This window comes from Mauremys reevesii, linkage group 15, assembly GCF_016161935.1.
Source record: "Mauremys reevesii isolate NIE-2019 linkage group 15, ASM1616193v1, whole genome shotgun sequence".
Classification (NCBI taxonomy): Eukaryota; Metazoa; Chordata; order Testudines; family Geoemydidae; genus Mauremys; species Mauremys reevesii.
In genome coordinates this window covers 18723712-18748915 of record NC_052637.1, presented here as the reverse complement: position 1 = coordinate 18748915, position 25204 = coordinate 18723712, and the positions used below count along the sequence as shown (strand labels likewise).

Below are 25204 nucleotides of genomic sequence, written 5' to 3'. Positions count from 1 at the left end.
GCTAATGTACATGGCAGAGAAGCATTGCTGGCACATGATGGCATCTATCACATTAGTGGATGTGCAGGTGAATGAGCCCTTGATGTTGTGTCTGGTGTGGTTGGGGCCTATGATGATGTTGTGAGAGTACATATGGGGACAGAGATGGCAATGGGGTTTGTTACAGGGATTGGTCCCTGGGTTAGCGTTTCTATGATGTGATGTGTAGTTGCTGGTGAGTATTTGCTTCAGGTTGGGGGCCTGTCTGTAAGCAAGGACTGGCCTGTCTCCCAAGGCCTGTAGAGTGGGGGATCGTTTTCCGGGATAGGTTGTAGGGCGTAGATGATGTGCTGGAGAGGTCTGAGCTGGGGGCTGTATGGGATGGGCAGTGGTGATCTGTTATTTTCCTTGTTGGGCCTGTCTTGTAGTAGGTGCAGGAGTCTAGTGGCCAATTTGGCATGTGGGGGACGCTGGGGCTCCACAAACCTCTCCAGCTGAGTTTCAGCTCCTTGGGGAGGCTTCAGGGAGGAACCTCCTGCTCCAGCTCTGAAATGTATAAGGGCACTGCCTGCTCCCTCCCCACACCCTGGCCCTTTGCAATCAGGGACAACTCTCCTGATCTGCACAAGGAGGAGCCTCCTACAGTCACAGAGACACGCGGCCCTTCTCAGCTGTGCTTCAGACCTGGGGAAGCCCAGGTACAGTGTGATACTATTCTCAGGAGCCCAGAGACCCCAGGCCTGAGGTAGGATGGGGAGAAGGGACACAGGCTGGGGATCTTACCTCCTTCCATCCATTCTTCCAGCCATTCACTGTACTTCTATCCAGCTCTCTGCGTCTCTCACCCACTAGCTATCAGTCTGTTCATCCATCTCTCTTTCTCTCCCTCTATATCCTTCCATCCATCTACCTCTCCTCCCCTCCATCCTGCAATCTGTCCATGTCTCTGATCTTATATCGCCTCTTTATTGTTCTTTTTAATCCATCCTTCTCTCTACCTTTCTTTCTGTCTTAACAATTCACCTCTCTCTCCCTCTCTTTCTCATCCATCCACTCTCTCTCTATATCCATCTCTCTCTCTCTCTCCTCCCCATCTCTGGGATTTCTTTCATTCTATCACTGTGGACTCTGGGCTTCTAGGAGACCCTGCTAGTTGAGAGAGGCTCAGGGTGTCCCTCCCAGCCTGGGGCAACCTGCCCCCAGGTACTTCACTCACACACTGAGCAGGTTTGGTCCCTGGGATGAGGGGTATTCTGTGACCATGTGACACTGGCTCTGAACATCCAGTTTGCTCCATTTCCCTCCTTTTGAGACCTGCCCCAGGGCCTCAGAAGAGTGTGGGGCAGCACCTACAGCCTCAGGACTTCCAGAGCCAGATGCAGATGGTGCTGCCCCACAGCAGGGGGCAACGTTAGCTGGTCTCCCTGATCTCAAAGACTCTTAGACATTCAGCTTGACAGCTCAGAGCTGCTTCATCCCAGGCACTGGGCGGCTCAGCACAGGGAAGCAGGGACTCCAGATTCTACCCTGGTGTCCAAGCATGTGAGCATCAAGCAGAAGAGATCTGGGGAGAGCTCAGCTTGAGGTGAATGGACGTGAGTCTGGGTTGTTAATGGGGAGGGTCCAGGAGCTGCGGAGCATGGGGGATGGTTAACTTTGTTAGCTCTGTCCTATGGGTATGATAAAACTACCCTACCTCCCAGGGGTGATGTGAGGATAAACCCATTAGAGATTGTTAGGTGCTCAGATATTGTGGTGCTGAGGACCAGACAACTACCATAGATTGGTAGATTTGGTTAGGGTTGAAATCTGTTTTATCCAGGGCCCCTAACCCACAAACATATTCAGGAATAACTTTCTACAGGGGAGTAGGTAATCACTTGGGTATGCAGTCACACAGAGAAGTACATACAAATAATAGATTCATGTTTATAGTGGCAGTAGAATCATAGAACCATAGACATGTAGGACTAGAGGGTACTGCCAGATGTGATATGGTCCATACCCCCATATCGAGACAGGAATAAGATTACCTAGACCATACCTGACCAGTATTTGTCCAGCCTGTTCCTAAAAAACTCCCAGGACAGTATGACATTCCATGGCGCAATCCAGACTAGTGAGGGGTTGTGTCATCCCTGCACTGCAACCTTGGCTGCCCCACAATGTTTTCCTGTTGTAGATTCCAACATGGGTTGCTCATGGATCAGCAGGTGGGTCACACCTGAGTGTCTGTGTGTAGCCACAGCCTGGTCCTACAACTCTTACACAGCAGCTTGTCCGCGAACACCAGCCACACGCTGGCTTATACCAGCCTGGGTTACTGTTTGTGGGGTGACTCCAACACATTCCTAGTCCAGAATTCCCCCCCACCTCCAAGATGTGTGGTCTGCACTGCCCAACCCTCTCCTGGACAGTTCAGATATTTTAGGTCTGTTGTCCCTGTGAGGGGATCAATATCCAACAGTTTGCTACATTAAATGGAGTTACTCACACAATTCTGTTTCAACACAGCAATGGATCAGTTTGGATTACAAAATAAAAAACACGTTTATTTCACTACAAAGAGAGAGATTTTAAGTGAGTAGAAGTATAAGGCATTAATGGCAGAAATGGTTACAAGAGCAATAAAAATAAAGACGTTTCTGTTATGTCTCGTTGCCCAACCCCTGGCATATATATCCTAGAACTGCCACCAACTGTCACAGCTGCACTTTTCCATGACAACTTGTTTGAAGTATTGCTGTAGTCAGGTTGGTCCCAGGATATGAGCAAGGCAAAGTAGGTGAGGTAATCTCTTTATTAGACTTACTTATGTTGGAGACTTCAAAAGAAAGCTGCACAACACCTTCAAAAGATGCTCCTGAGACTTAAATTCATAAGTCTTCTTGTGACAGATTTATGTTACCAATTTGCCCGGGGTATCAGGTGATCAGGTTGAGGCCGCAGGATCTTAGGGGAGGAGATGGAGGAACATACCAAGTGACTAAATTTTAAAGCTTTATTAATAAAATCATAAAATAATAAAATAACAGCGACGAATGCTGGGAATGCTCCCACATCACTCAGAGGAAGAAAGAAAGCATTAGTGCCCCAGCCCTAACCCACTTTCATACTCACATCCACGCTACCCGAGGATGGCCAAGCCTGGGTGTAACATAAGAAGAAGATGCGGAAGGATTGACGGGAATTCTTCTACTGTGCACGGGTCATCCAGGGTGCACTGTTGATCTCCAATTTGCTTAGGCTCTCAGGAGGGTTTTTAAGTCCTGGGTTCTTTTGGGGGCATTTCGTTCAGGGACCTGTGTTCCTGGTGCTCTTTGTACCAGTCCAAACTGGTCTTCCATGGCTTTCTCAGCTTTCCCAAAACACACCAGCCACAAGGAAGTGAAAACGGTTGTCCTCCTCCCCTCCCGCACTGGCCTTCACGGTCTCACTCATTTTTGCAGCTCCTGTGGTTCTGTTCAGCTGAATCTTCTTTTCTCACAGCTGGTTGGGGTGGAATAGGTCCCCGTCTTTCTTCTCCGGCAGCCGAGAGTCAGATGTGTGCTGTGGCTTTGGGCTGGAGTTGAGTTAACCTGTTTTCTGCTCTCTCCCTCCATCTTTGGCCTCTCGCAACCTGTAAAAGAATCTTTCACTCCACACTCACACCTTTGACCATTCCCAACATGCTTTGCAATGCCTGCACCAGCATTATCAACATACAAGGCTGATCTGCCTCCCTGTGGGACCCCCTGAGTGAGGGGGTCCTTGGGGCTGTGACATTCTGGACACTGAAAAGCCTGGACTTAACTGAGACTCTGGTTTTATGACCTGTAGTGAGGCCGAGTTACCTTGCACCGAGTCGGAGAGGGAGGCACCATTACACTTCACTTGGAGGGTGGATCCTAGATTTCCCTGCCCACCTCACCGGAAGCATCGGGGCATGGCTGGAAGTATAAAAGGCCAGCTCAGCAGCACAGTTGGGAGAGAGCCGGTGGAGGAGAAGGATGCTCTGCCTATTTGGTCACATCCCCGAGAGGAACATTTGCCTGACTGTCCCTGAGCCTCAGATGCCGACAAGACTGGCCCAGCTTGCCTGCCGCCGTGTACCCTGAGGAGCCGGAAGAGGCCTGGAGGCTAGAGGTACCAAACCGCGGGCTGGCAGGAAGTGGCCACGGGCAGCCATGGAGCAGCTGGCTGCTGAGACAAGGGTGGCTCAGTCGGCATGTTGCAGCTGGATCCCCACCAACACAGGAGCAGACAATGCTGCCCCTGACAGGGCCCTGGGCTGGGACATGGTGGAGTAGGGTGGGCCCACGTCCCCCTCCACTCCACCCCAGGGTGGCTGACTCCCTGCACTGTTCAGAGAAGACCCAGCCCTGAAGAGGAGCCTCCCTGACCAGCTCCCTTATAGACTGTTTTTTTACTGGCTGCCTGAGCCCCGCTCAGGCTGAAGCCAGCCCTGAGACTGCTTTGCTTACTGGCCACCTGAGCCTCCTCAAGCCAGGACAGCTCACCTAAGACCGTTTTTTTGCTGGCTGCTTGAGCTCCGCCCAGGCCAAAGCCAGCCCTGATAGACTCTGTTTAAGGGCTGACAGCTTGGGCCATCCAAAACCAGGCTAAAGCCTGACTAGAACTATTGATCGCACAGCCCTATTGTGGGCTCGGGTCTGTCCTGCAGACTCTGGTCTTGGCAAGAAGGACCAGCGTGAGCGGCCCCTCTCTGAGCGGAAGAGGGAGGGACCATTACAGGCCCATTACAACAATTCGTAACACATCCTGCTGTCTACTTACCTTCCATTATCTGACAACTGCAGAGGTGTTAATTTCTCACTTCATGTTTATTGCCACTTCATTTTAAATGGGCTCCTGCAACATGTTTAACCAAGGCCGGACAGTGGAAGTGTGTTCCTGGTAAAGAGCCAGCGGGGAAGGGAACAGGAGGTGGAAGCTGTGAAGTTGAGCTCCAGCTCGGAAGGGCTGGGAGTGGTGGCTTTATGAAGTGGTGACTGGGACAGAAGAAGAGCCCTGGGTGTGGTAGAAGACCCCAAAGCTGAATATAAATTTTTGTATTGCTGTGATGGACTTTCTTTTGGGACCCGGAGGATTGTTTTGAACTGTTTCTGTTATTGAATGAACCCCAGGCAGGGCTGCTGTTAGCCATGAGACAGACTGTATGGATTTCTTAAGGAGTCCTGAAGAGGACAAAGAGAGGCTAGCCACCATAGACCTAACCTGGCCATAAGAGGGCTCTCGGGAGGCAGGCGGAGTGGGGGGCTGTTATAGTATCTTATGACTGCCATTGATTGCCACAGATCCACTGCTCTATGATTTAATTTCTCGGCATATTATTCTTATGGATAAGAATAAAAACTACAGCTACATGGCACTGAAGGTCATCAGGTTATTCCAGGTGGAGGCGCTCTACCCAATCTTTGTATCCACATCATCCATCTGGTCCAGGACCCCCGAGCCATCTACGCCTCTCGCCTCTCACCTCTCACCCAACACCTATCTGGTCATGTTCAAAGACTGCCACAGCCAGGACAGCATGTACGTGGCCGCAGTGAACTGCCCACCTCCTGCCCTGTGTAACACTACCTCCTGACCTGCTATAATGACTTGGTCAGGGATCCACTGTGCCAGGTGGCCAAGTGGTACTGCTACACTGGCCTGACTTCCTCCCCCAGCTCAAGCCCTGGGTGCACAACATCACCCACTGATCCAGGCCTCTGGACCTTATAGCACTCCTGGTGTGGAGGGATTCCAGCAAGGTCTCCTGGCCCTGGAGGCATCAGCTCATCTTCCACCAGGTGCAGGAGATCTGTAAGCTGGCCATGGAGGTCTTTGTATACAGGCCAGTCAGCTCAGAGGAGGAGGAGTAGAGGGACATAGCACTTCCTAGAAAAGAGATCAAGGCCTAGACAAAGGGGTGGGGTCTTTTCTCCAATCTCCCCTGAGGATTCAGAGCAATGGTTGGATAAGGAGGAGCTGCCTCCCCGAGCAGAGAACCCACTAGGGAATAAGTCACACACTTGTCCAGTGATTTTCCCACATACCAGGGGGTGGATGCTGTCAGTGGATGCTGTGCGGATCAGTCAGGAAATGCAGACCCAGCTACATGCACTTCTGTGGAGCCAGAGATAGAACCCCTTTCCTACAGCACTAAATACACAAGACCAGTTCACCTACAAGCAGTCTGTCCTGCTGCTAGATCCTTTATCCGCCCTGCCTAGCGAGCTAGAAGACAGGACTGGGAGTCAGGACTCCTGGCTTCTTTCCCCAGCTGTGGCAGTGGAGTGGGGAAGGTCTGGGAGTCAAGATTCTTGGCTTCTCTCCCAGCTGTGGGAGGGTAGTGTGGGTCTAATGAGTTAGAGCAGCATACTTGTCCTGGATGCTAAGACTGACCAGCCACCTCTTACCCAGAGATCTGGAAAAGCTGTACTGTCATCCTATCTGCTGTGTCAATCTTTAGTTAAAGACAAGAAACCACCAGTCACAACCATCAACTAAACTAAAACCCTTTCTTTCCCACTATGAGGGATTGTCTGACAAAAGAAGGGAGTCTAATTGCTATCCTCTCTGAAAAGGGATTTGAAAAGTTTGGGTTACGTTCGGTTCTCAGGACAAGACAATGGCAGATTCAAACTGATGTATGTCTTGTGTTGAAATTATTTTTCCTCTGGTGCATCTGACTCAATACATTTCCAGACTTTGGCATAAATTTTCTAGTGTTTTGCCCACAGGATTGAGCCGGCTGAGGTCTCTGTCCTCAAAACCCTGAACCAGGTTTGACTGTTTAGTGTTGTATAAGTGACAGGAAGTATTTCTTTTTCGCACGGGACCCCTGCCTTATTCAGTGCACAGGGTTTTCTGCTCTGGGGCTGTGTATTGAAGGAGTCTGTTGCCTGTAGGATCCCTGCCTCATTTACTGCAGAGTTAACGTTGCACAGGCAATGCTCATTCTGGTTTTCCTAACTTGAGAGTGCTTCACTTTGCAACCTTTTAGTCCTCTGTGCATTTCCTAATATTTATAGCTTGCTTTACTGAGGAGAACAGTCTTTATGACAAAAGGTTTGGTTATTTTTGTGTGTGTGTGATGTCTCCATTGTTTATCTGGTCAGTGTCAATAGCGTGTGCTTTACAAGACAGAGAAAGTAAGGACACTCCCTGGTACAAAGCCCCTATGATCTAAAGAAGACTGACATATACAAAAAAAGGAGGAGATGTAAGAACTAGGACGTTCTTTCTTTCTTTTGATGAATAGTCATTTATTTATTATGAATTATTATTATGATTAAAGAAAGGGTGGTGGATTGGGGAATTTGTGTGGTGAGGAAGTTCTATGCTGAAGTTTCCATTGTTTGGCACATGCACCTGATCTGAAGTGCCGCGCAGTGCAAAGTTTTGGGTAGCGAGCACTCTCACAATGGCAATGAGCCTTTTCAGAACTCTAATGCAATCTTCTCTTGATGCTGATCATCTGTGGTGGACTTTAACCTTAGGCTCATCTCAAGCTCTTTCCACCTATGGAATGCTCTCTGGTGATTTCCTGCCTTCCGTGGCATGCCACATTTCTAGCCAGATTTGTCCAGTCCTTTGTTCCTGTAGAACGCAATGTGGACTGGATGAGTTTGCAACAAAAACAGTATGCAGCATTCTGGGTTTTTGAGTATCTAAGCCATGGCCTCTCCACTTTGTCACCATTAGGGATTTCACACCAGGAATGTGTTGGACGGAAACTTCTATTTTCATTGTCTTTGGGGAACATGACGTTTTTCACTTGCTGTGGCCCATGCAGTACAAGGAAGTCCCTCAGGCTACTGCTCAAGTGGGTCCACAGTCCTGGATCATCTAGATTTAAGGAACTAAACTCAGTAGCAGCTGTTTCTTGTGCCTCCACCACACTCTTCTCTGATCTACACTTTTCTTCAGGAATGTGCATGGTTACATCCATTTGAGATGGAGATATGGATGCTGCAGTAGTTGCCAGGTCACCTGCACTCTGACTAACTGGAAGATCAGGCATCTCCTCACCACTCACATCCTCATTGGGGACGGAAGGCTCCCCGTGAACATTTGTGTCTCTGTATCTCTGGAGAGCTCCTTCCTGCTTAGACAGAAAAGCTCCCTTTGCTTTCTTTCCTTTTCTAAATGCTGCCCCAGAGGGGAGTTTTCTTCTTTCACTCATGACTGCTGTTCTGTGCCAGCTAGAGTGGCTCTCAACACTCAATTGAAGGGGACAAATAAGCAGGCTGGTAGCAGGGCCTGAGTGAGGGAAGATATCAGTCTCTTAAGGGCCTAACTGGCTCCTACTACTTCAGTTGACTGTCTGTTCTCCTCAAGCGGGTTCAGGGAAGCAGCAGGAAACAGGAAGCTCCCTGACAAGCTGGTGTTAATCAGTCCAGGCTCCTGGAGGTGCTCGGGAGGTACATAAGAGGCTCCTCCTCTTTCTCTTGGACCATTGAGTAGCCTCATGAAAACTTCCCAGCTGTGGACACAGGCACCAGCAACTGATTCCCCAAGTTAAAGACCCCTTTGCAATCCAGGGAAACAGCCTGGGTTGTCTGGAGCGCAGGGTTTGGCCCATGGTGACTACAGACCCAGACCCTGCCCCTGCTGCACAGCGACTCCTGGGACCTCCTCTAGCCCATCAGCACTCGGCTCTCCCGCATTCTGCTGAGTGGCTGAGATCTGGGGGAACAGAAACCCTTTGTTAGAGACGGAAAATCTCCTCCCAGGAACACTCTGTCAATGGCTGCCAGACGCCGTCCCTATGAAACCCCAAATGTGCAGCCCCTCGGATTCCCACAAGGGAGATCTCAGCTCATTCACTTGTCACCCGTGACTGCAGTCTCTGACAGGGGGAATGTAGAGGGTTTTTTTGCCAATGGTCCCTGCTACAGCACCCATAATGGGAGGAGGTTTAGCCTTGTGATGTGAGGCCTGGGTCTGAGAATCAGAGCTCCTGGGTTCTGGGGCTCTGCAATGGGGTGTGGTCTAGTGAGTGGAGCTGGATTTGTTGACAGTGAGTGAGAGGGGCTTGTGCTGAAGGACCCTGGATCAATCCCCACCAATTCCTGTGATGTCTACATCACAGCCACGAATATACTTACCTCTCAATGAAGCTTATTTAGCCCATTCCTGGACACACGTGTTACATCTGCTGCCGGCCACCCCTGAGATGTAGGTCCTTCATCCACACAAGGACATGGCACATCAAGGTCAATCCAGAAGCTCCCATCCCGTCTTCACCTCCACAATGGAGGGCGAGCTCTAACCTGACCAGAGAAAGACAGGAGTTGTGTTCATCAGGGGAATCTGCTGGAGCTCCTGCATCCCCTGCTCCACCTCACACCCCGACACACTAAGGGTTTTCCAAAGATACCACTAGTCTCGGATAAATAAAGCAGCTGAGATGAGGTCAGTGTGGGTGGATTTACTGAGCAGACTGGTTCTAATGGAAGAACAGATTTCTCCCCTGCTCTAGGGAGATTCCCATAAGAAAAGTCTCGGATGGTGGGGGTGGGAGCAATGCAAACCCCCAGCCCCTTGAATGGCAGGAAATTAGGACTCGGGGAGTTAAGGGGTGTCTATGTCCTGCTGGAGGGAGCAGACCTGGAGAGCAGAAAGAGCACTAGTGGCATTGTAGGAAAGCCAGTGACTTCTACCTGTGAATGTGGCTGAAGCTTCTGGCAGACATTAGAGTCCCGGATCCTTACACCTCCTTTGGGGATCCTTTTCCTAGGAATAAAAGAAGGACACCACACAGAGAATGACAGTTGAATCCCAGGGAAAAGGTATGATCTCAGCCAGGCTACATACCAGGAACCCGATTTTTGTCCCAAGAGCCACAATTATCCAGATGAGGGTTTCTTCCCCATTTGCTTTCAGGTTATTTACTCACAGTATTCATTTGTTTGCTTTGCCGGGTCTCCACTCTCTGCAACTGTTCATTGGTTTTAGGAACAATCTTTCAGGTTTTGCTTCTGTTTCCTCTTCTTACAGGGTAGCATCTGCTTAGCACTTTTTTTAAAAAAAATCAATTCAAACCAAAATCCTGATCCTACATTGAAGAGGAAGGTTTCTGAGAATTTGGCTGCAGAACTTTAGTGTCTGCATATTTCAGTCACTATTATTTATTCAGGTGCAGGTCTGATGCAATCTGAACCCCCAAGAATGCCCATATGACGCACGGGGGGGCTTTAGAATACCTGTTAAAAGAGAAGAAGAGAGTAGATTAAAAGGTGGGGAAATCAACCAATGCATCAACACATCTCTGCATCACTGAAGCACCAGGTATGGGAGCGAAACAGGTTACAAATCCCCATGGTTCTTTCCCACTAGACAGACGTCCAAAAAGGAAGAGACCTTCAGCCAATTATTTCCTTACACTCTGAAGGGGTGACTTTCAGCCTTGTGCAGACAGCTAGGGCAAGATCTGTGCATCACAGCGGGGTTAAGTGGCACTTCACTGCCCAGGTGCTGGGAGACTTCAGTGGCACAGTTTTCCTCCTGGATTGGAACAGCCGGCTGGAATCCTATGAGGTACAGAGCAGAGAGAGGTTTGGGCCACAACGTTCACCTCAGAGGCTGAGCTTCTGCAGACTTTTGGGATGTTCCCATCTGAGGAGGAGGATTTTGGCCAGCCCTAGTTCAGAGCTTTCAGTCACTTCAACCAGTGATTCTCTGGCACGGTTGATCTAAAGTAGCTGAACTTTTCAGACCTTGCCCCCATCTCCGACCCCCCTCGCACTTCGCATTGCCCCCTAACAGCCCTCTCCCTTCTCTCGATCCCTGCCAAGCCCACATACAGAGCCTAGCCCATGCTCCTCCTCTCTTAGACCCTCTCCTCACACGATCCTCCCCTAACTTTGACAGACTGATCCCTGTGCCCTTTACCCAGCTCCTGGAGAAATCATGGCTCCTCAGGACAACCTGGAAGTGGGTGGTTCCAACTTCTGTGGGGGGTGCGTGGTTTTCCATCTAAGCATCACTGAGAGCCAGCACGTCTCCATTTCACAGGATGAGTGAAGTCTAGGAAGCGCTGCACTTCTTGAGGACTTCCAGCTTCGCCCTATTTATGAATGGCTTCCACCTTATTTGGATCAATCGTAACATCTTCTGGGGAGAGGATGTACCCCAAAAACTCTGTGGAGAGTTGGCTGGAGGGTCCGCTTTTCCAATTCTGTGTTGAAACCATGCTGCCGAAACCTCTCCAGCTTCGGATGTGCTGCGCGTGCTACTCTGGGTTCTCCAACAACAGACGTATGTCACCCGAATAGATGACACTGTCCTCAAATACATCACTGATTAAGTGTTTCAAGGTCAGGGGACCGTTAGTTAGCTCAAATAGCATATCAGACAGTTAAAATGTCCCTAGTGTGTTTTGAAATCTGTCTTCCATTTGTCTCTTGCCCAAACGAGCGTTAGAATGGAAATCCTTGCAGATGAAGTTTGATGAAAACCTTTGCAGATTTCCTGTGAGCCAACAATTGTGGGATTCTCAGCAGTGGGTAATGGTTTCAAATGATCACTTTGTTCAGGAGCTGATTGACCCCTTAGTCCCTCCCACCTGTCACCAGAAGTCCTGCCTCATGGGGGGGGGTTAATTCCGGGGTCAAGGTGGCCACATGACTGGAAGCAAGGTGTGTCATGTGACCCCTCTAAGAACTCCTCCCACCACTCTCTACCAATCAGGATGGGTTTCATCCCAGAAGGACCACCATGAGAGAAGATTTGACCAGTCAGGGTGAGTTCTGAGGTGGGATGACCCATCCAGAAGTGGGTCGTGTGACCCCTCTAAGAACTCCTCCGACTGCCGTCTACCAATTAGGATGGGTTTTGACCTGATAGGACTGCCCTAGGAGGAGATTTTGACCAATCAGGAAGAATTCCGGGGCAGGGTGACCCGTCCGGAAGTGCGCCATATGACCCCACTAAGAACTCCTCCCAAGGCCCTCTGCCAGTCAGAGTGCAGCACCATTACCCCATAAGTCCCAGCACCGGACAGACGAGGCCATCTCTTACCCAGGACACATGGTTTAGAAATCGTGGAAAGGCTGCTAAGAGGAAACATGGACTCCTTCACCACCCCTGTGAGAACTTCAGACTCTGTCTTAGCTCCGAGGGTCTTTGACCATCCACGGAGAAAGCTCTACATCAGCAAGAGTCCCAAGGAGGATCAGGGAGCGACCGAGGGGAGCCCTTCAGCCCAGCCATTGATGGATAAACTGGAACCAGAACCCAAAACGCAACTGCTTATGAGACACCCCAATGAGCATGGTGGCCTCTCTTTGTCCACCCCCTTAGAGGTGGAATGCGATTGCGGCTCGGGGGAGTCACCGGTGGACAAGGTGAACGGAAAAGACGTCACACAGGTAAATGAATGATTAAGAAGCAATCACTTCTTAATTGGTAAGGAACCGTGGGTTGTGTAAATCTAAAAACAAGCAGTGGGGCGCATACACTGTTTCTGTTCTGAAAATCTCTCAACAGCTCAACGATGCCTTTCTAGATGGCCTGGAAGCCCTGGACAGCATTGCATCAAGCAGGGAAGATGAACCGGGCCCACCTTGGTTTTGCTCAACGCCGATACAAATTGTTGAAGAGGACTCTGAGGATGATGGCCATGAGGTGCTTTGGAGGAGGCTTGGCATAGAACTAACTGGGCCAGTGTCTCATGGTGAGCGTAAAAATGTCATGCGGACTATTGTAGGTGTTGCTGTTTATGCTGCCCTTAAGCACTGCCTTAGGGAAAAGCTTTGTGAAGATTGTGAGGGCCGTGTCATAGATGTGCCAGCCCAATGGCCCCACGACTGGGTGACTTGGACTTCACTGGATATCAACTGCAAGCTCCGGGGCCTATGTGCTGAGCTGGGTTTGGAAAGCTGATTAAACACCATTATTGCCAGAGGTTATGCTGTGCAATGTCTGTGCCTAAGCCAAGAACATTCAACGCAAGGGGGGACCTTGATCAATGCTGTGCAGTTCAGTGGCGCCCCTGAGCGTGTTTTAAAGAAAATAACCTGCTTACAGCTGGAGTGGAAAAATTGCAGGCATCTTCAGGTTCATTTTCTTTAAAACACAGTCAGGGTCTCCACTCAATTGCACAGCATTTCTCCAGTTATGGCAATCATGTGAACAAGGACGTGTGTATCACTAATTGTGTTTTTTTTCTATAAAACCTGTTGACAAATCTGTATTCAGGGGGACGCCAGTTCGCTGGTCCCTCCCTCCCTCCCCCGCCATGCTCATAATAAAGGGGCCTCGGGCGATTCTGATCCAAACACAACACGGGGTCGTTTTTCCACGACACGGCGTGATATTGGCCGTCTAGTCAGCACAAAAAGTTACATATCCCTGCTTAAGGAAAAGACTATTTGTAAGGAATCTAAAAGGATTCAGCTAGAGAATGGTGAGGGCACAAACACGCGATAGAAAACTTCGTAGCTGTAAATTAAAAAAAAAACCTATTGAAAAGGGCTTTGTGACTATCTGTGTTTCTGTTTGAAGGCCTTTGGCCCTTAAATGAGCTAAAAGTTTTCATGAAGCATCTTGGTTTGGTTTCAAGGAGCTGTATGTCTTTTCAATCAAAAATCAATTGTTTGTGAGAACCTAGCGCTGGTGGGTTTTGTGTGTAAAAGTGACCCATTTACAGCAAAAAGCTGAAATGTATGTTGGCGGGGGAGGGGGGGAAATCCTAAAAAATGTGCTTACAGGAAAACAAGCAGGTTGTTCAGACCTGTGTTTGAGTACAATAGAGTTGACTTATCCTGTTGAACTGAGTGGGTTTAATCCCCCTCCCACCCTCACTGAATAGCCAGGGTGACTGTGATTACTTACCCTTGTTGCCATAGGGTTAAATTTGATGGGGGTGGGTGGTGAGTTCTGATTAATATGAAATGAAATAAAACCTCAGGAATTCGCAGATGCTATTGGACAATTTAAATATAACTGCTGGAGTTGGTAGAACTCAATTGGACAGTTTCAATATGACCCCAGGAGTTGGTGGAACACTACTGGACAGATTAAATATGGCCCTGGAGTTCGAATGCTCTGGCTCATTCTTTCTAGAAAACACCCCCACCCCAAACTTTAAGCATGAAAGAAACGTGTTTAAAAAAAAAAACTCAAGCCCCAAGACATTCACTGATATCTGCCAAGGGCCCCCCGCTTGGAAATGGGGACTGTTCAATACTGTAAGAAGGCCCCGCAGAAACATTTATTTTAACTTACAGAAAAAAGAAAAAAGAGGGAAAAAAAGCTCTGTTGTGCAGACAGCTTGGTTCCCCCACCCCAGATCACCACAGGGGGTGCTGTGGGACGGGTGCCTAAAGTCCTTAAGGATCTGTTAGTTCAGAGCTGTGGGGATTAAATTAACCTGCCAGCTACTATGCTGAAGTCTGTTTGAAACAATGGGCTAAGATGGTATAAAAACCTCAGGTCTGTTGGAGACTGTCCTTTTCAACAGAAACTTTCTTGAAAGGCTGCTGGACGGCAGACAGAGGTAAGGCTGGCTGGCTTGAACTCTGAAACGATATATTGTATAATGCCACTCTTTGCCCAGGCTGTCTTAGGAAAATAATGGTGCTTATCTTCATTGCAGTGTGATCTGCTTAGCATGGCCCCAGTAACTTTAAGCTGCAGTTCACCACCAGGCCAAGGTAAAAATCATTTTAACTATAGTTGTGCTTAATCCTGTTTTAAAAAACTTTAAGTATTGCACAGTTTGTATAGGGATTTGGTGGTAATAGTAACTAACACTTTTGCTTGTTCTTTAACCTGAAGGCCCAAACACACATTGGGGGAAGAGAACAAGCATGTGCCTGCAACACATGATCCCTTAGTGAAAAGAAACTTTTTTGCAACTGACTTTCAAATGCATGGGGGTGAGGGGGTTATTGAAAAGTATATGGCTGCAAACTTGGTTTGGTGTGTTTCTAAAACTGCTGATTTGTGTGTGAGAGAGGTCTGGGCAAGGCATAAGTGTAGGGTTTTTTAAAAGTATTTGGTTTGTTTCAAACTAAAAAGTTTTTTATTTACTGTGCATAACGTGATGCGTTTTTAAGAATGGGTTTGAGGCAATTGTGGGGAATCATACTAAGTAACCCAAAGGCCCAAGCACAAATGGCTGGAGGACAGAACAAGGAGGGGCCTTTCAAATGCATGGGTTGGGGGGGGCATTATTGAAAAGTATATGGCTACAGACTTGGTTTGGTGTGTTTGTAAAGCTGCTGATTTGTGTGTAAGAGAGGTTTGGGCAAGGCATAGGTGTAGGGTTTTTTTAATGTATTTGGTTTGTTTCAAACCAACCAGGTTTTTGTCCTGTGCAAAATGTGGTTTAAAATGGATTTTAAAAGCAGTTTGGTTTTTATTCTGCAAAATGAGATGTATTTTAAAAAAATGTTTTTGAGTTTTTTGTTGTTGTTTGTTTGTTTCTTGTTGTTTGTTTTGTTTTTTAAGTGGCTGAAATAAACTCAAAACCTGTGTTCGTCGTACAACCTGAAATGGATGATTTGTTTTAAAGCTGTGACTTTTTAAACAGAAAAACACCCTAATGAATACTTAGTTTTTAAGTTTACAAGACGGTTTCATGTGTTTTATAAGAATGCTGTTTGCTCCACAGTACGGTGAAAACATGAGAGATCCTTAGAGCAGAGGGAAAACAAGCTCAGAAGAAAAGGGAACGAGACAGCTGAAAGGGAAAATTCACCAGCATCAGTGACTGATGGATGGATGAAACCCAGTAAATATATTTTGCTTATTGGTTGGGTTATTCTATGAGGTTTTGTATTTGAAGTGAATACATAGGTGTGGGTGAGAAAAATGGTAAAGTTCAGTTTTGTAAAATGGTTCCCCCACCCCCCATAGACATGGGCAACTTTTCTGACAATGCTTAGTCAGCGCTACAAGGACACCTCCTCCAGACCTGCCAAAAAACCAGGAATCTGCTTTGAGACTTTTAACAACGCAAAACAGCACAAGATGAAGCATCCGGGCAGTCCAAACCTCATATCCGTCAAACCCAAGGGCAAAACAAGGCTCTGGTAAACAACCACACAACCACAACTCCAGTTCCTCAGCAGGCACTGCCACACCAAACCCTGAGAAAATGCCCACATTCACAAGCATGGGGCATGCGCTCGAGGGGCTCTGAACATGCACAGAACCACACACATTCACAAACCCGGAGCGTGCGCTTGAGGGGCTCTGAACATGCGCAGAACCACACACATTCACAAACCCGGAGCATGCGCTTGAGGGGCTCTGAACATGCGCAGAACCACACACATTCACAAACCCGGAGCGTGCGCTCGAGGGGCTCTGAACATGCGCAGAACCACACACATTCACAAACCCGGAGCATGCGCTCTAGGGGTTGTGAATAAAACACCAAGGACTGACAAACCATTCTCCCAAAACCATAAGCTCATCACCGCTCCCCTATATTCCAGTATTTGGGAACAGTTTGATGTTTCATTCAGAAAACTGATGGACGCTGTGTCCCCGGGGGAGGCGGGGGGCTAAAAGAACGGCATTCTAAAAAGAGCTGGGAAAAATCTGACGCTTCGCTTAGAACACTGGTGACCTCTGTATCCTCAGGGGGCCTAACGAGCGACCGCAACTTGCTTACTGGATGCTGAAACAACTCTGTTCTTCAGAGAACCGACTGAGCCAAATACTAACAGGCTAAACCTGCAGGGAGCCCAGAGCCCTTTAAATTTCCCCCCGCAGCTCCAGGAGCTGGGGTGGGGCTGGGATTTAAAGGGCTCAGAGCAGGGGTGAAAGTAACTTCCAGGATTTATCGGTACTGCCGGAGTCCTGAGGGGGCGTGGCCTCACACGGAAGAGGCGGGGCCTCTCAAGATTTAAAGGTCCTGGAGCATCGGCTGTGGCTGGCAGCCCCAGGGCCTTTAAATCAACCCGAGGCTCAGGGGCAAATTAAAGGGCCTGGGGCTCTGGCCACCGCGGAGCCCTGCAGCTCCGGCAGCTGGGTTCTGACGTGGATTTAAAGGGCCCGGAGATCCCACGGTTGCGGGGAGCCTGAGCCTTGCCGGGCTGGGGCCGGGATTTGAAGGGCCCGGAGCTCCTGCCGCTGAGGGGACCCCCGAGCCCTTTAAATCCTGGCCCCAGCCCGGCTGCCAGAGCTGCAGGGGGGATTTAAAGGACTCTGGGCTCCCTGCAGCCGACGGAGCTCTGAGCCCTTTAATTCCCGGCCCCAACCCGGCTGCCGGAGCTGCGGGAGGAATTTAAAGGGATCGGGGCTCCGCGGCGGCCAGAGCCCCAGGCCCTTTAATTTGCCGCTGAGCCCCGGGTTGATTTAAAGGTCCTGGGACTTCCAGCCATAGCTGGTGCACCAGGACCTTTAAATCTTGAGGGGCCCCGCCTCTTCCGGTTGAGGCCACGCACCCCCAGGACTCCGGCAGTACCGGTAAGTCCTGGAAGTTACTTTCACCCCTGACTTAATCATTCCTTTACCTGTGTTCACCTTGTCTGCCGGTGATTCCCCCGAGCCGCAATCGCATTCCACCTCTAAGGGGGTGGACAAAGAGAGGCCACCATGCTCATCGGGGTGTCTAACAAGCAGTTTGGTTTTGGGTTCGGGTTCCGGCATATCCATCAACGCCTGGGCTGAAGGGCTCCCCTCGGTCGCTCCCTCCTCCTCCTCGGCACTGTCGCTGATGTAGCGCTTTCTCTGCGGATGGTCAAAGACCCTCGGGGCGAAGACAGAGTCCGAAGTTCTCACGGGGGTGGTGAAGGAGTCCAGGTTTCCTCTCAGCAGCCATCCCACGATTTCTAAACCATGTGTCCTTGGTAAGAGATGGCATCGTCCGTCCAGCACTGGGACTTATGAGGTGATGGTGCTGCACTCTGATTGGCAGAGGGCCCTGGGAGGAGTTCATAGTGGGGTCATACGGCCCACTCCCAGATGGGTCACCCTGCCCCAGAACTCGCCCTGATTGGTCAGAATCTCCTCTTGGGGTGGTCCTGTCAGGACAAAACCGATCCTAATTGGTCGAGGGCAGTAAGAGGAGTTCTTAGAGGGGTCACAAGACCCACGTCGGGACAGGTCATCTTCCCACCCCAGAATTTGCCCTGATTGGTCAAATCTCCTCTTGGGGTGGTCCTTTTGGGACAAACCCCATCCTGATTCGTAGACGGTGGTGGGAGGAGTTCTTAGAGGGGTCACATGACACACCTTGCTTCTGGTCATGTGACCGCCTTGACCACGAAGTCCCGCCCTTGACCATGGGGCGGGACTTCTGGTGACAAGGTCCGGAGTCAAGATTCCAGCCAGAGTCAACAGCGAAGAAACCGGAGGGAAGGGCAGGACAGGGCAGGGTGGTACATGCGGGCGGGAATGAGGATGACTTACTGGAGCCCTGGAGACCCCTCATCGGGGGACTCCCTTCCTAGCAATAACAGAAGGACAGCGGGATGACAAAGACGTCTCTGAGCCTGGGGTCCAAGCCAAGGGGAGATCCCATCCAGGCTGTGTGCCAGGACCCCATCACCCTCCCTGTTCATTTCACACTCACAGACCCCCTAGCCGGAGGGGAGAATAAAGGGCAGAAGCGAAGGTGCCCCTGGGGGAAAGGCTCTAGGCTGGGACCCAGTCCACTTCCCAGATCTACACCCAGGATTGTGTGACTAGGCCCACAGCCCTTCCTCTGCGTCTCAGTTCCCATCTGCCAGATGGGGAGGATCCTCCCCTCGCCCAGAGTGTTTGGGGGCGTGGCCGGCTGGGTCCAAGCTGGGAGGACACAATGGAAATGTGGCTCTTCTAGTCTCTCCTTTGCTGCCCTTCCACGGGGTTCAGGGGCAATTCCACCCCAGACCGTCCCATTCTACTCACCTCCAGGAGGTGCTGCAGCTTCTCCATGGTGGGGGTCTCCGTCAGCAGGCCCCTGAGCAGGACGTCCAGGCTCTGTGAATAGTTGTTGTACAGAGCCTGCAAGAAGAGGGAGCACCTGTCAGTCAAGGGACATGGGGCTACACCAGTCAGAGGACAATTAGGAGGATTCTCCAGGAGCCCTGGCAAGACTCAAAAGGCACATCCTGGCCTCTCCCATTCACATCACTCCAGGGACACTTAGCAAGAGTTCATGGCCGGATGCCTGCTGCCTCGTCAATCCTTGCTCTTAGCAGTTCTCTGTGCAGGGCCTGGTACCCAGCAGAGTATGGACCAGCCAAACTGCAATGGGTGGGAGGTAGGATCGCTGGGAGAGTCCAGGCAGGAGATCAGAGAATGAGGAGAGGAGGGAAGGCTGGGATCAGCCACGGAGGGATAATGCAATCCCCTCTGGAGGGAAGGGGCCCCCCTGCCAGTTTGTCCCGGGCCTGTTCCCAGCTCTGCTCACCCCTCCCCTATTCTCAGCAGCTCCATCAAAGCGAGGGAGCAGGGCCAGAGCCTGCTCCTGGGCCAGAGAAGTAGGATCAGGACCTACCCGGAGGTGTGTGGTGTCCTGCCCAGTGCCCAGGGTGTACATCCTGTTCAGAAGAGCCTGCAGGAGGCGAGATTCTAGCTCCAGGGCAAGCGGTGGCTTCAGTTTGCTGGCAGGAGAGAGGAGCCCATGTTACGCTTTGCAGCATCAGCGTGGCACTGGCACTGCCATGGACATGACCCCCTCCCCCGCAGTGATCCTCTCCCTACGGCCGCTGTAACATTCCTGCAGTGAAATCAACCCCCCCCGCCAGGAAAGAGGGGACGCTCCCGCCTCCCCTACTCGGGGATGGGAACAGCCACAGCTGGGGGTAACCTAGGCGGGGGGGGGAGCTGTGACTCACGGCTCTGGGCCTGGTCAGAACCAGGGTTAGGGCAGCTGGACGGGAGGGTCCCGGTACCTGAGGCTGCAAACTGCGGCCATGGAGCTGGGCATGATGGAACTTGGCTCTGATGGACCAGGGAGATTTTCAATCAGCTCCTGGGAGACCCCAAGGAAACAAAACTGCATGTGAGACTCAGGCCCTGCAGACACACTGGCACTTCCCCGGGAGGAGCCCAAAGTGCTCTGCAGAAACAGCCAGTGTCACCCCCACCCCCAACCAGCTGGGCCCCCCTCATTCCTCCCATCCATCAAACTTCCTTCCCCCTCTCCCCCCAACTCCGCCCTCCCCTCCCCCACTGCCAGCTCCCCATCAGTGTCACAATTCTCCCCTTCCCTGCTCCCCAGCGCTCCGCCCCAGGACCCCCTGTCTTCTGCTTCCCGCTCCAGCCCCAGTAACGCTTCCTCCCATGTCTGGCTCCCTCGCCCCAGGGGCCGGGCATGGGGTCCCACTCACTGCAATGCTCTCCACGAGGGCCGCTTTGGAGACCGGGGGCTCCAGGGTGTCCCGCCCCTGCTTCTGTGCTGAGAAGCAGAGACGCGGCAAAGCGTGTAGGAAGCGGAGCTGTTTGGCCCTGTCCGCCACCAGCTAGGAGTGGGGTGGGGGGAGAGAGAGAGAGTCTGTTACATACGGACCTCCCCTCCCAACCCAAACCAGCTCCAGGGCTCAGGCCCTCCATGGGGTTGGACAGGGAAAGCCGCCCCCTTCCCGAAACCAGTGTCGCCCTGCACAGACATGGGGTTGTAACTGGGATAGTGTCTGCGGGGAGCGGAAACCTTGGCCTGTGTGGGACAAATGTCCCCACTTTGGGGTGCCAGATAACAGAGGAGACGTGTCCCCCCATTGGGGGTGAGGGAGTCTCTGGGACAAGCCCCCCCTGCCTGGGTGGGGATGGAACAAGGAGCAGGACAGACTGGGTGGCAGCGCAGCTGGGGGATTTTTGTACCTCAGCTCTGCCCTGGAGGTGCTGTTGGATCACCGTGATGGGGGACAAATCCTCCACCTCCTCCTCTTCTTCCTCCTCTTCTTCCTCCTCCTCCTCCTCACCCCACGACACCTGGGCACTGGGGGTGTCTGCACCAGGTAGGGAAAGAGAAAATTTAATCCCTTCTGCTGCTGGGGGGATGCAGTGGACAGAGAAGACTCCATGTTTCCCCTTTCTCTGTAAGGAGCCCCATGGCAGTGAGGGCCCCACCCTGCCCCTCCCATAGACGCCCTCAGCCCCATCAGCCTCAGGGCCCCATGGCAGTCAAACCCCCCGCCCCCCAACATGATCGGGGGAGGCTGGAGCTCCCCGACTCTGCCCAGCATCCCCTGCCATGGGGCGAGGCTGTGCCACCCCCACTGGTGTTAGTGGGGCTCACATGGGTCAGTCCCGGCGCCTTGGTGAGCCGATGGGCACAGGGTGTTACTAGTCCCCCACCGCCCCAGTCCTCCTCCCTTTCCCCTGGGTCTCCCCTCACCTCCAAAGAGGGAGCCTTTAAACTCTGGGCTGCCAGACCTCACGGAGGAGCTGCTGGCCCCGCAGGAGTTTGCGGAGCTGCTGGTGTTTGTCACGCAGTCATTCAACTCCTGTTCTGAGCTGGAAGAAGGCTCCTCCGTGGCCAGGGTGGGGCTGGCAGAAGGCTCCTCCGTGGCCAGGGTGGGGCTGGCAGGAGGCTCCTCCGTGGCCAGGGTGGTAATGGTGGGAGGCTCCTCCATGGCCAGGGTGGTAATGGTGGGAGGCTCCTCCGTGGCCAGGGTGGTAATGGCGGGAGGCTCCCTGGTGGCCAGGGTGGTACTGGCGGGAGGCTCCCTGGTGGCCAGGGTGGTACTGGCGGGAGGCTCCTCGGGGGTAGGGTTGGGCTGACGCAGGGCCTCTCAGTTGCCATGGTGATGGACGGCTCCTGCTGGGCCCTGGGGCGCAGCTCCTGGCTCCTTGGCTTCCTGCGAAGGAAGCCCCAGAGCTGCCTTCCCCGGCTTCTGCCCTCTCCTGGCTCCTTCCTCCATAGCTGTACCCAGGGCCACCTCCATTTCAGCCCGGAAGGTGCCTCAGGGTCAGCTAGGGGAGCTGTTGTCTTCCTCCTCCTCCAGCATGCGACACAGCTCCTCTCTTTCCCCTGGCCACAAGCCTCTTCCCCGCCCGTGGGGACAGAGGGGCTGCTTTCCTCCTGGGAAGGCTGGCTGATGTTTCCTGCTGGCTCTGGAGCCACCTGCCCGGCCTTCCTCCTGAGCAGCCATTTTGCTCACTCCATCCTGGAACTGAGTGGGGAGCAGCCATGAGTCTGGCTTCAAAGCAGCCTCTCATTAACGAGTCTGCCTGTTCCCCTGCCCACCTCCCCTCTTCTGAGGCAATTTCTCCTCCCGACACATCCCACCCCAGGGCACAGGAACCCTCAACCTGGGGAACAAACCCTGACAAGGGACGGGCTGGGAGCCCTAGTGGTGGTATATTCCTGGCTTCCTTCACCCTCCTCCTCCATCTCCTGCACCCAGGTGGCCTGCAAAGGGTGCCGCACAATGCCCTGCCAGCAGGGCAAGGGGTAGAAACCAGGAGATCAAAAGTGGCTGTGAAAACAATACAATGCCACTAGCGGAACACTCCCTTCCAGAGTTGGGAAGTGCCAGCAGGACTCTATTCCCAGTCTCCCTGGCTCCGAGTGTGACCTGTTGTAGTGACTGACGGATTTGCTCCTTGTTCCCCATCCAAAGCCAATAACACATCTCTCGGTTGGCAAGCATGAGTTAGACCTTCTCAGCACCCCTCTTTCTCCCACAGCCCTCAGCTGTTCCTTGCATTTCGGTGGCTTGGACAGGAACAGGACTGGAATTTGTTACTGGCTCACTGGGTGGTCCTAGCCAATGAGGGTCTCAGTCTAGCCTTAGAGGCCCACACCCCCAGACACTATAGGTCAGAGTGGATTGATTTCATTCCAAATGTTTTGTAGTTGTATTTTTGAGTTATTTTCCTAATGAGGGATTGATTCTCATGAAATTCTTAGTGGTGGCCGATGACAGAACACAGAGCAATGGTCTCAAGTTGCACTGTGGAAGGCTTAGCTTGGCTATTAGGAAACACTAGTTCACTAGGAGGGTGGTGAAGCCCTGGAATGGGTTACCTAGGGAGGTGGTGAAATCTCCATCCTTACAAGTTTTTAAAGGTCAGCTTGACAAAGCCCTGGCTGGGATGATGAAGTTGGGGTTGGTCCTGCTTTGAGCAGGGGGGTGGACTAGATACCTCCTGAGGTCTGTTCCAGCCCTAGCCTTCTATGATTCTAGGAATAGGGATCCATTCAAACATGTTGACTTACTGGTTTTGCAGTATACATACAAACAAAAAGGTTGACTCAACCATTTGTTTTCATGTCAAACAAACTGAGGTAAAGAAGTATCTCTAGTTCGTGCACTGAACTGATTGTTCCTGCTCATAATGTCCTTCCAGATTTTGGAAGTAGTAGCTCACATCTCCTCCTCTCTAGCGTTTATTCATATAGTACAAGGGGAAAAGAAGCCTTCATCCTTTTTCAACTCCCAATCAGTTTCTTACATTTGAATGAAGTAGCTGCATCAACTGAAATGAAGAAAATATTCTTTCTGCACCTGCAGAAGAGGCTAGTGCTGCCAAAATCTGGCTGAGTGTTTCAATAATTTCTGGACCCCCAGGTGCTTTAGCAATGACTTCCAACAGTTCAGTGGTTTGACTTCCTCTGACACTTGGCAGCAAACATGGACTTCTTCATATATGTATTTATTTAAATTACTTTAATAGGCTGGAGCAACTATAGGCCTTAACATCGCTTGTCATAGTTTCACATTTTATACTTGATAGGTTTTTTAAAAAAAAACTTTTTCAATTTAAATTTTAAAAACTCAGTTTAAATAAACAAAAATTTCTTTGGGGGGGTTTGGATTGTGAAAAAGCCATTGACTGGTCTTGTCCTTGATTTTAGAAGAACTACTTCATCTGAGAGAATCAGAAGCTGCTTGTATTCTATTCAAGGAGAGGAGGCAGCAAAATTCATCCTATCAGTAATTTGTTGGGCCTCATTTCCTCAGTCTTGTGGCTCTTCTGTGAACCCGCTCTGATTTATCAGCATCTGTCTCAAATTGTGGACACCTGAAATGGACACAATATTCCAGGCGTGGTTGCCCCAGTGCCCAGTACAGAGATATCGAACCTCTCTACCTCTACCTGAGAATCTGCTAGGACAGAGTCCCCTATCTCATACACAGAGCCAGAGGTGAGCTGGAGCCGGTTCACACTGGTTCGCAGGAACCGGTTGTTAAATTTAGAAGGCCTTTTAGAACCAGTTGTTCTGGGACATTCAGTTCTATAAGGGCTTTATTTAACAAAAGCTCCCGCACTCTGCCCCGGTCCCAGCTCACTTCCCCATCCTTTCCTGAATGCTCCGCCCCCCTTCTCCTTCCCCTCCCCTGCTTCCCGTGAATCAGATGTTCACGGGAAGCCTGAAACAAGCAGGAGGCAGGAAGGTAAGCTTGGGCGCGGGGGAAGGGGAGGTGCGGCCGGCTTAGCGGCTCCCTCCAGCCCAGCTCCTGGTATGGCCGAGCAGCCTCAGCCTGGTCCGGCCAAATGCCCCTAGCCCTGTCCTGTCCCGGCCCCAGCCGAGAGTCCCCAGCTTCAGCCCCATGGCTCCAGCTCGGTCCCCCCAGCACTGGTGCTGGGCCCGGCCCCCACATCTCTGGCGCCGGTCCCGGCCCCTGTGGCGCCGGAGCCAGTCCCGGCCCGGCCCCGCGGCGCCAGCTCTGGCCCCACGGCACTGGTGCCGGTCCCGGCCCGGGCCTGCAGTTGCGGTTCCAGCTCCGGCGCTGCGGCTCCGGCTCTGGCATCGCGGCGCTGGTACTGGTCCCAGCCCAGTCCTGGGCCCATGGCTGCGGCTCTGGCCCTGCAGCGCCGGTGCTGGTCCAAGCCCGGGCCCGCAGTTGCGGCACCGGCACCAGTGCTCTGGCCCAGCGGTTGTGTCTCCGGTCCCGCGGCACCGCTGCCAGTCCCGGCCCAGGCCCACGGTTGCGGCTCCCATGCCGGTCCCAGTCCAGGCCTGCGGTTGCAGCTCCGGTGCCGGCCCGGCCCGGGCCCGTGGTTGCGGCTCCGGTGCTGGCCCGGCCCTGCAGTTGTGACTCCGGCCCCGCGGTGCTGGTCCTGGCCCGGCCTGACCCCACAGTTGCGGCTCCGGCCTCACCCCACACTGAGCTTTTCATAGAGGCATCGGTTGTGAAACAATTCAGTCTCCTAATGTGGCCTCTATTTCACCAGCTATGAAATTTCACACACTTTGCACCATATGAAGCCCAATTGCTTGTAAGTCACTAAAAGGCACCTTCCAGACTGACAGGCAGTTGTGACGTGAGGACACCAGGAAACAGAGACTCCACCTCTCCCTGGGTAATTTGTTCCAGTGACTAGTCTCCCTCACTGT

General features: G+C 51.8%; 2 protein-coding genes across 2 annotated transcripts in view; both read right to left on the bottom strand.

Annotated features, from left to right (window-relative positions):
* The window catches only part of DHRS7C (dehydrogenase/reductase 7C), a 445910-nt gene that overhangs the window by 298814 nt on the left and 121892 nt on the right, over positions 1-25204 (bottom strand). The gene's annotated exons all lie outside the window — the stretch shown is intronic.
* Positions 5756-24808, bottom strand: LOC120383126. Its single transcript, XM_039500751.1, has 9 exons — positions 24444-24808; positions 21254-21603; positions 20737-20864; positions 20247-20378; positions 19809-19888; positions 19412-19517; positions 18825-18915; positions 17442-17495; positions 5756-5862 (listed from the first exon to the last, which is right to left on the bottom strand). Exons 1-9 carry the CDS (start codon positions 24806-24808, stop codon positions 5756-5758), a joined length of 1413 nt encoding a protein of 470 aa, XP_039356685.1.

Excerpts from the sequence above, each read along its gene's own strand:
- LOC120383126 (XM_039500751.1), bottom strand. The coding sequence starts at position 24,808 with ATGGGAGCCGCAACCGTGGGCCTGGGCCGGGACTGGCAGCGGTGCCGC. Across the intron at positions 19,518-19,808 it reads GCCGCAGTTTGCAGCCTCAG|CAAACTGAAGCCACCGCTTG; the intron begins GTACCGGGACCC and ends CTCTCCTGCCAG. Across the intron at positions 17,496-18,824 it reads GGAGAAGCTGCAGCACCTCC|AGGTGGAATGCGATTGCGGC; the intron begins TGGAGGTGAGTA and ends CCACCCCCTTAG.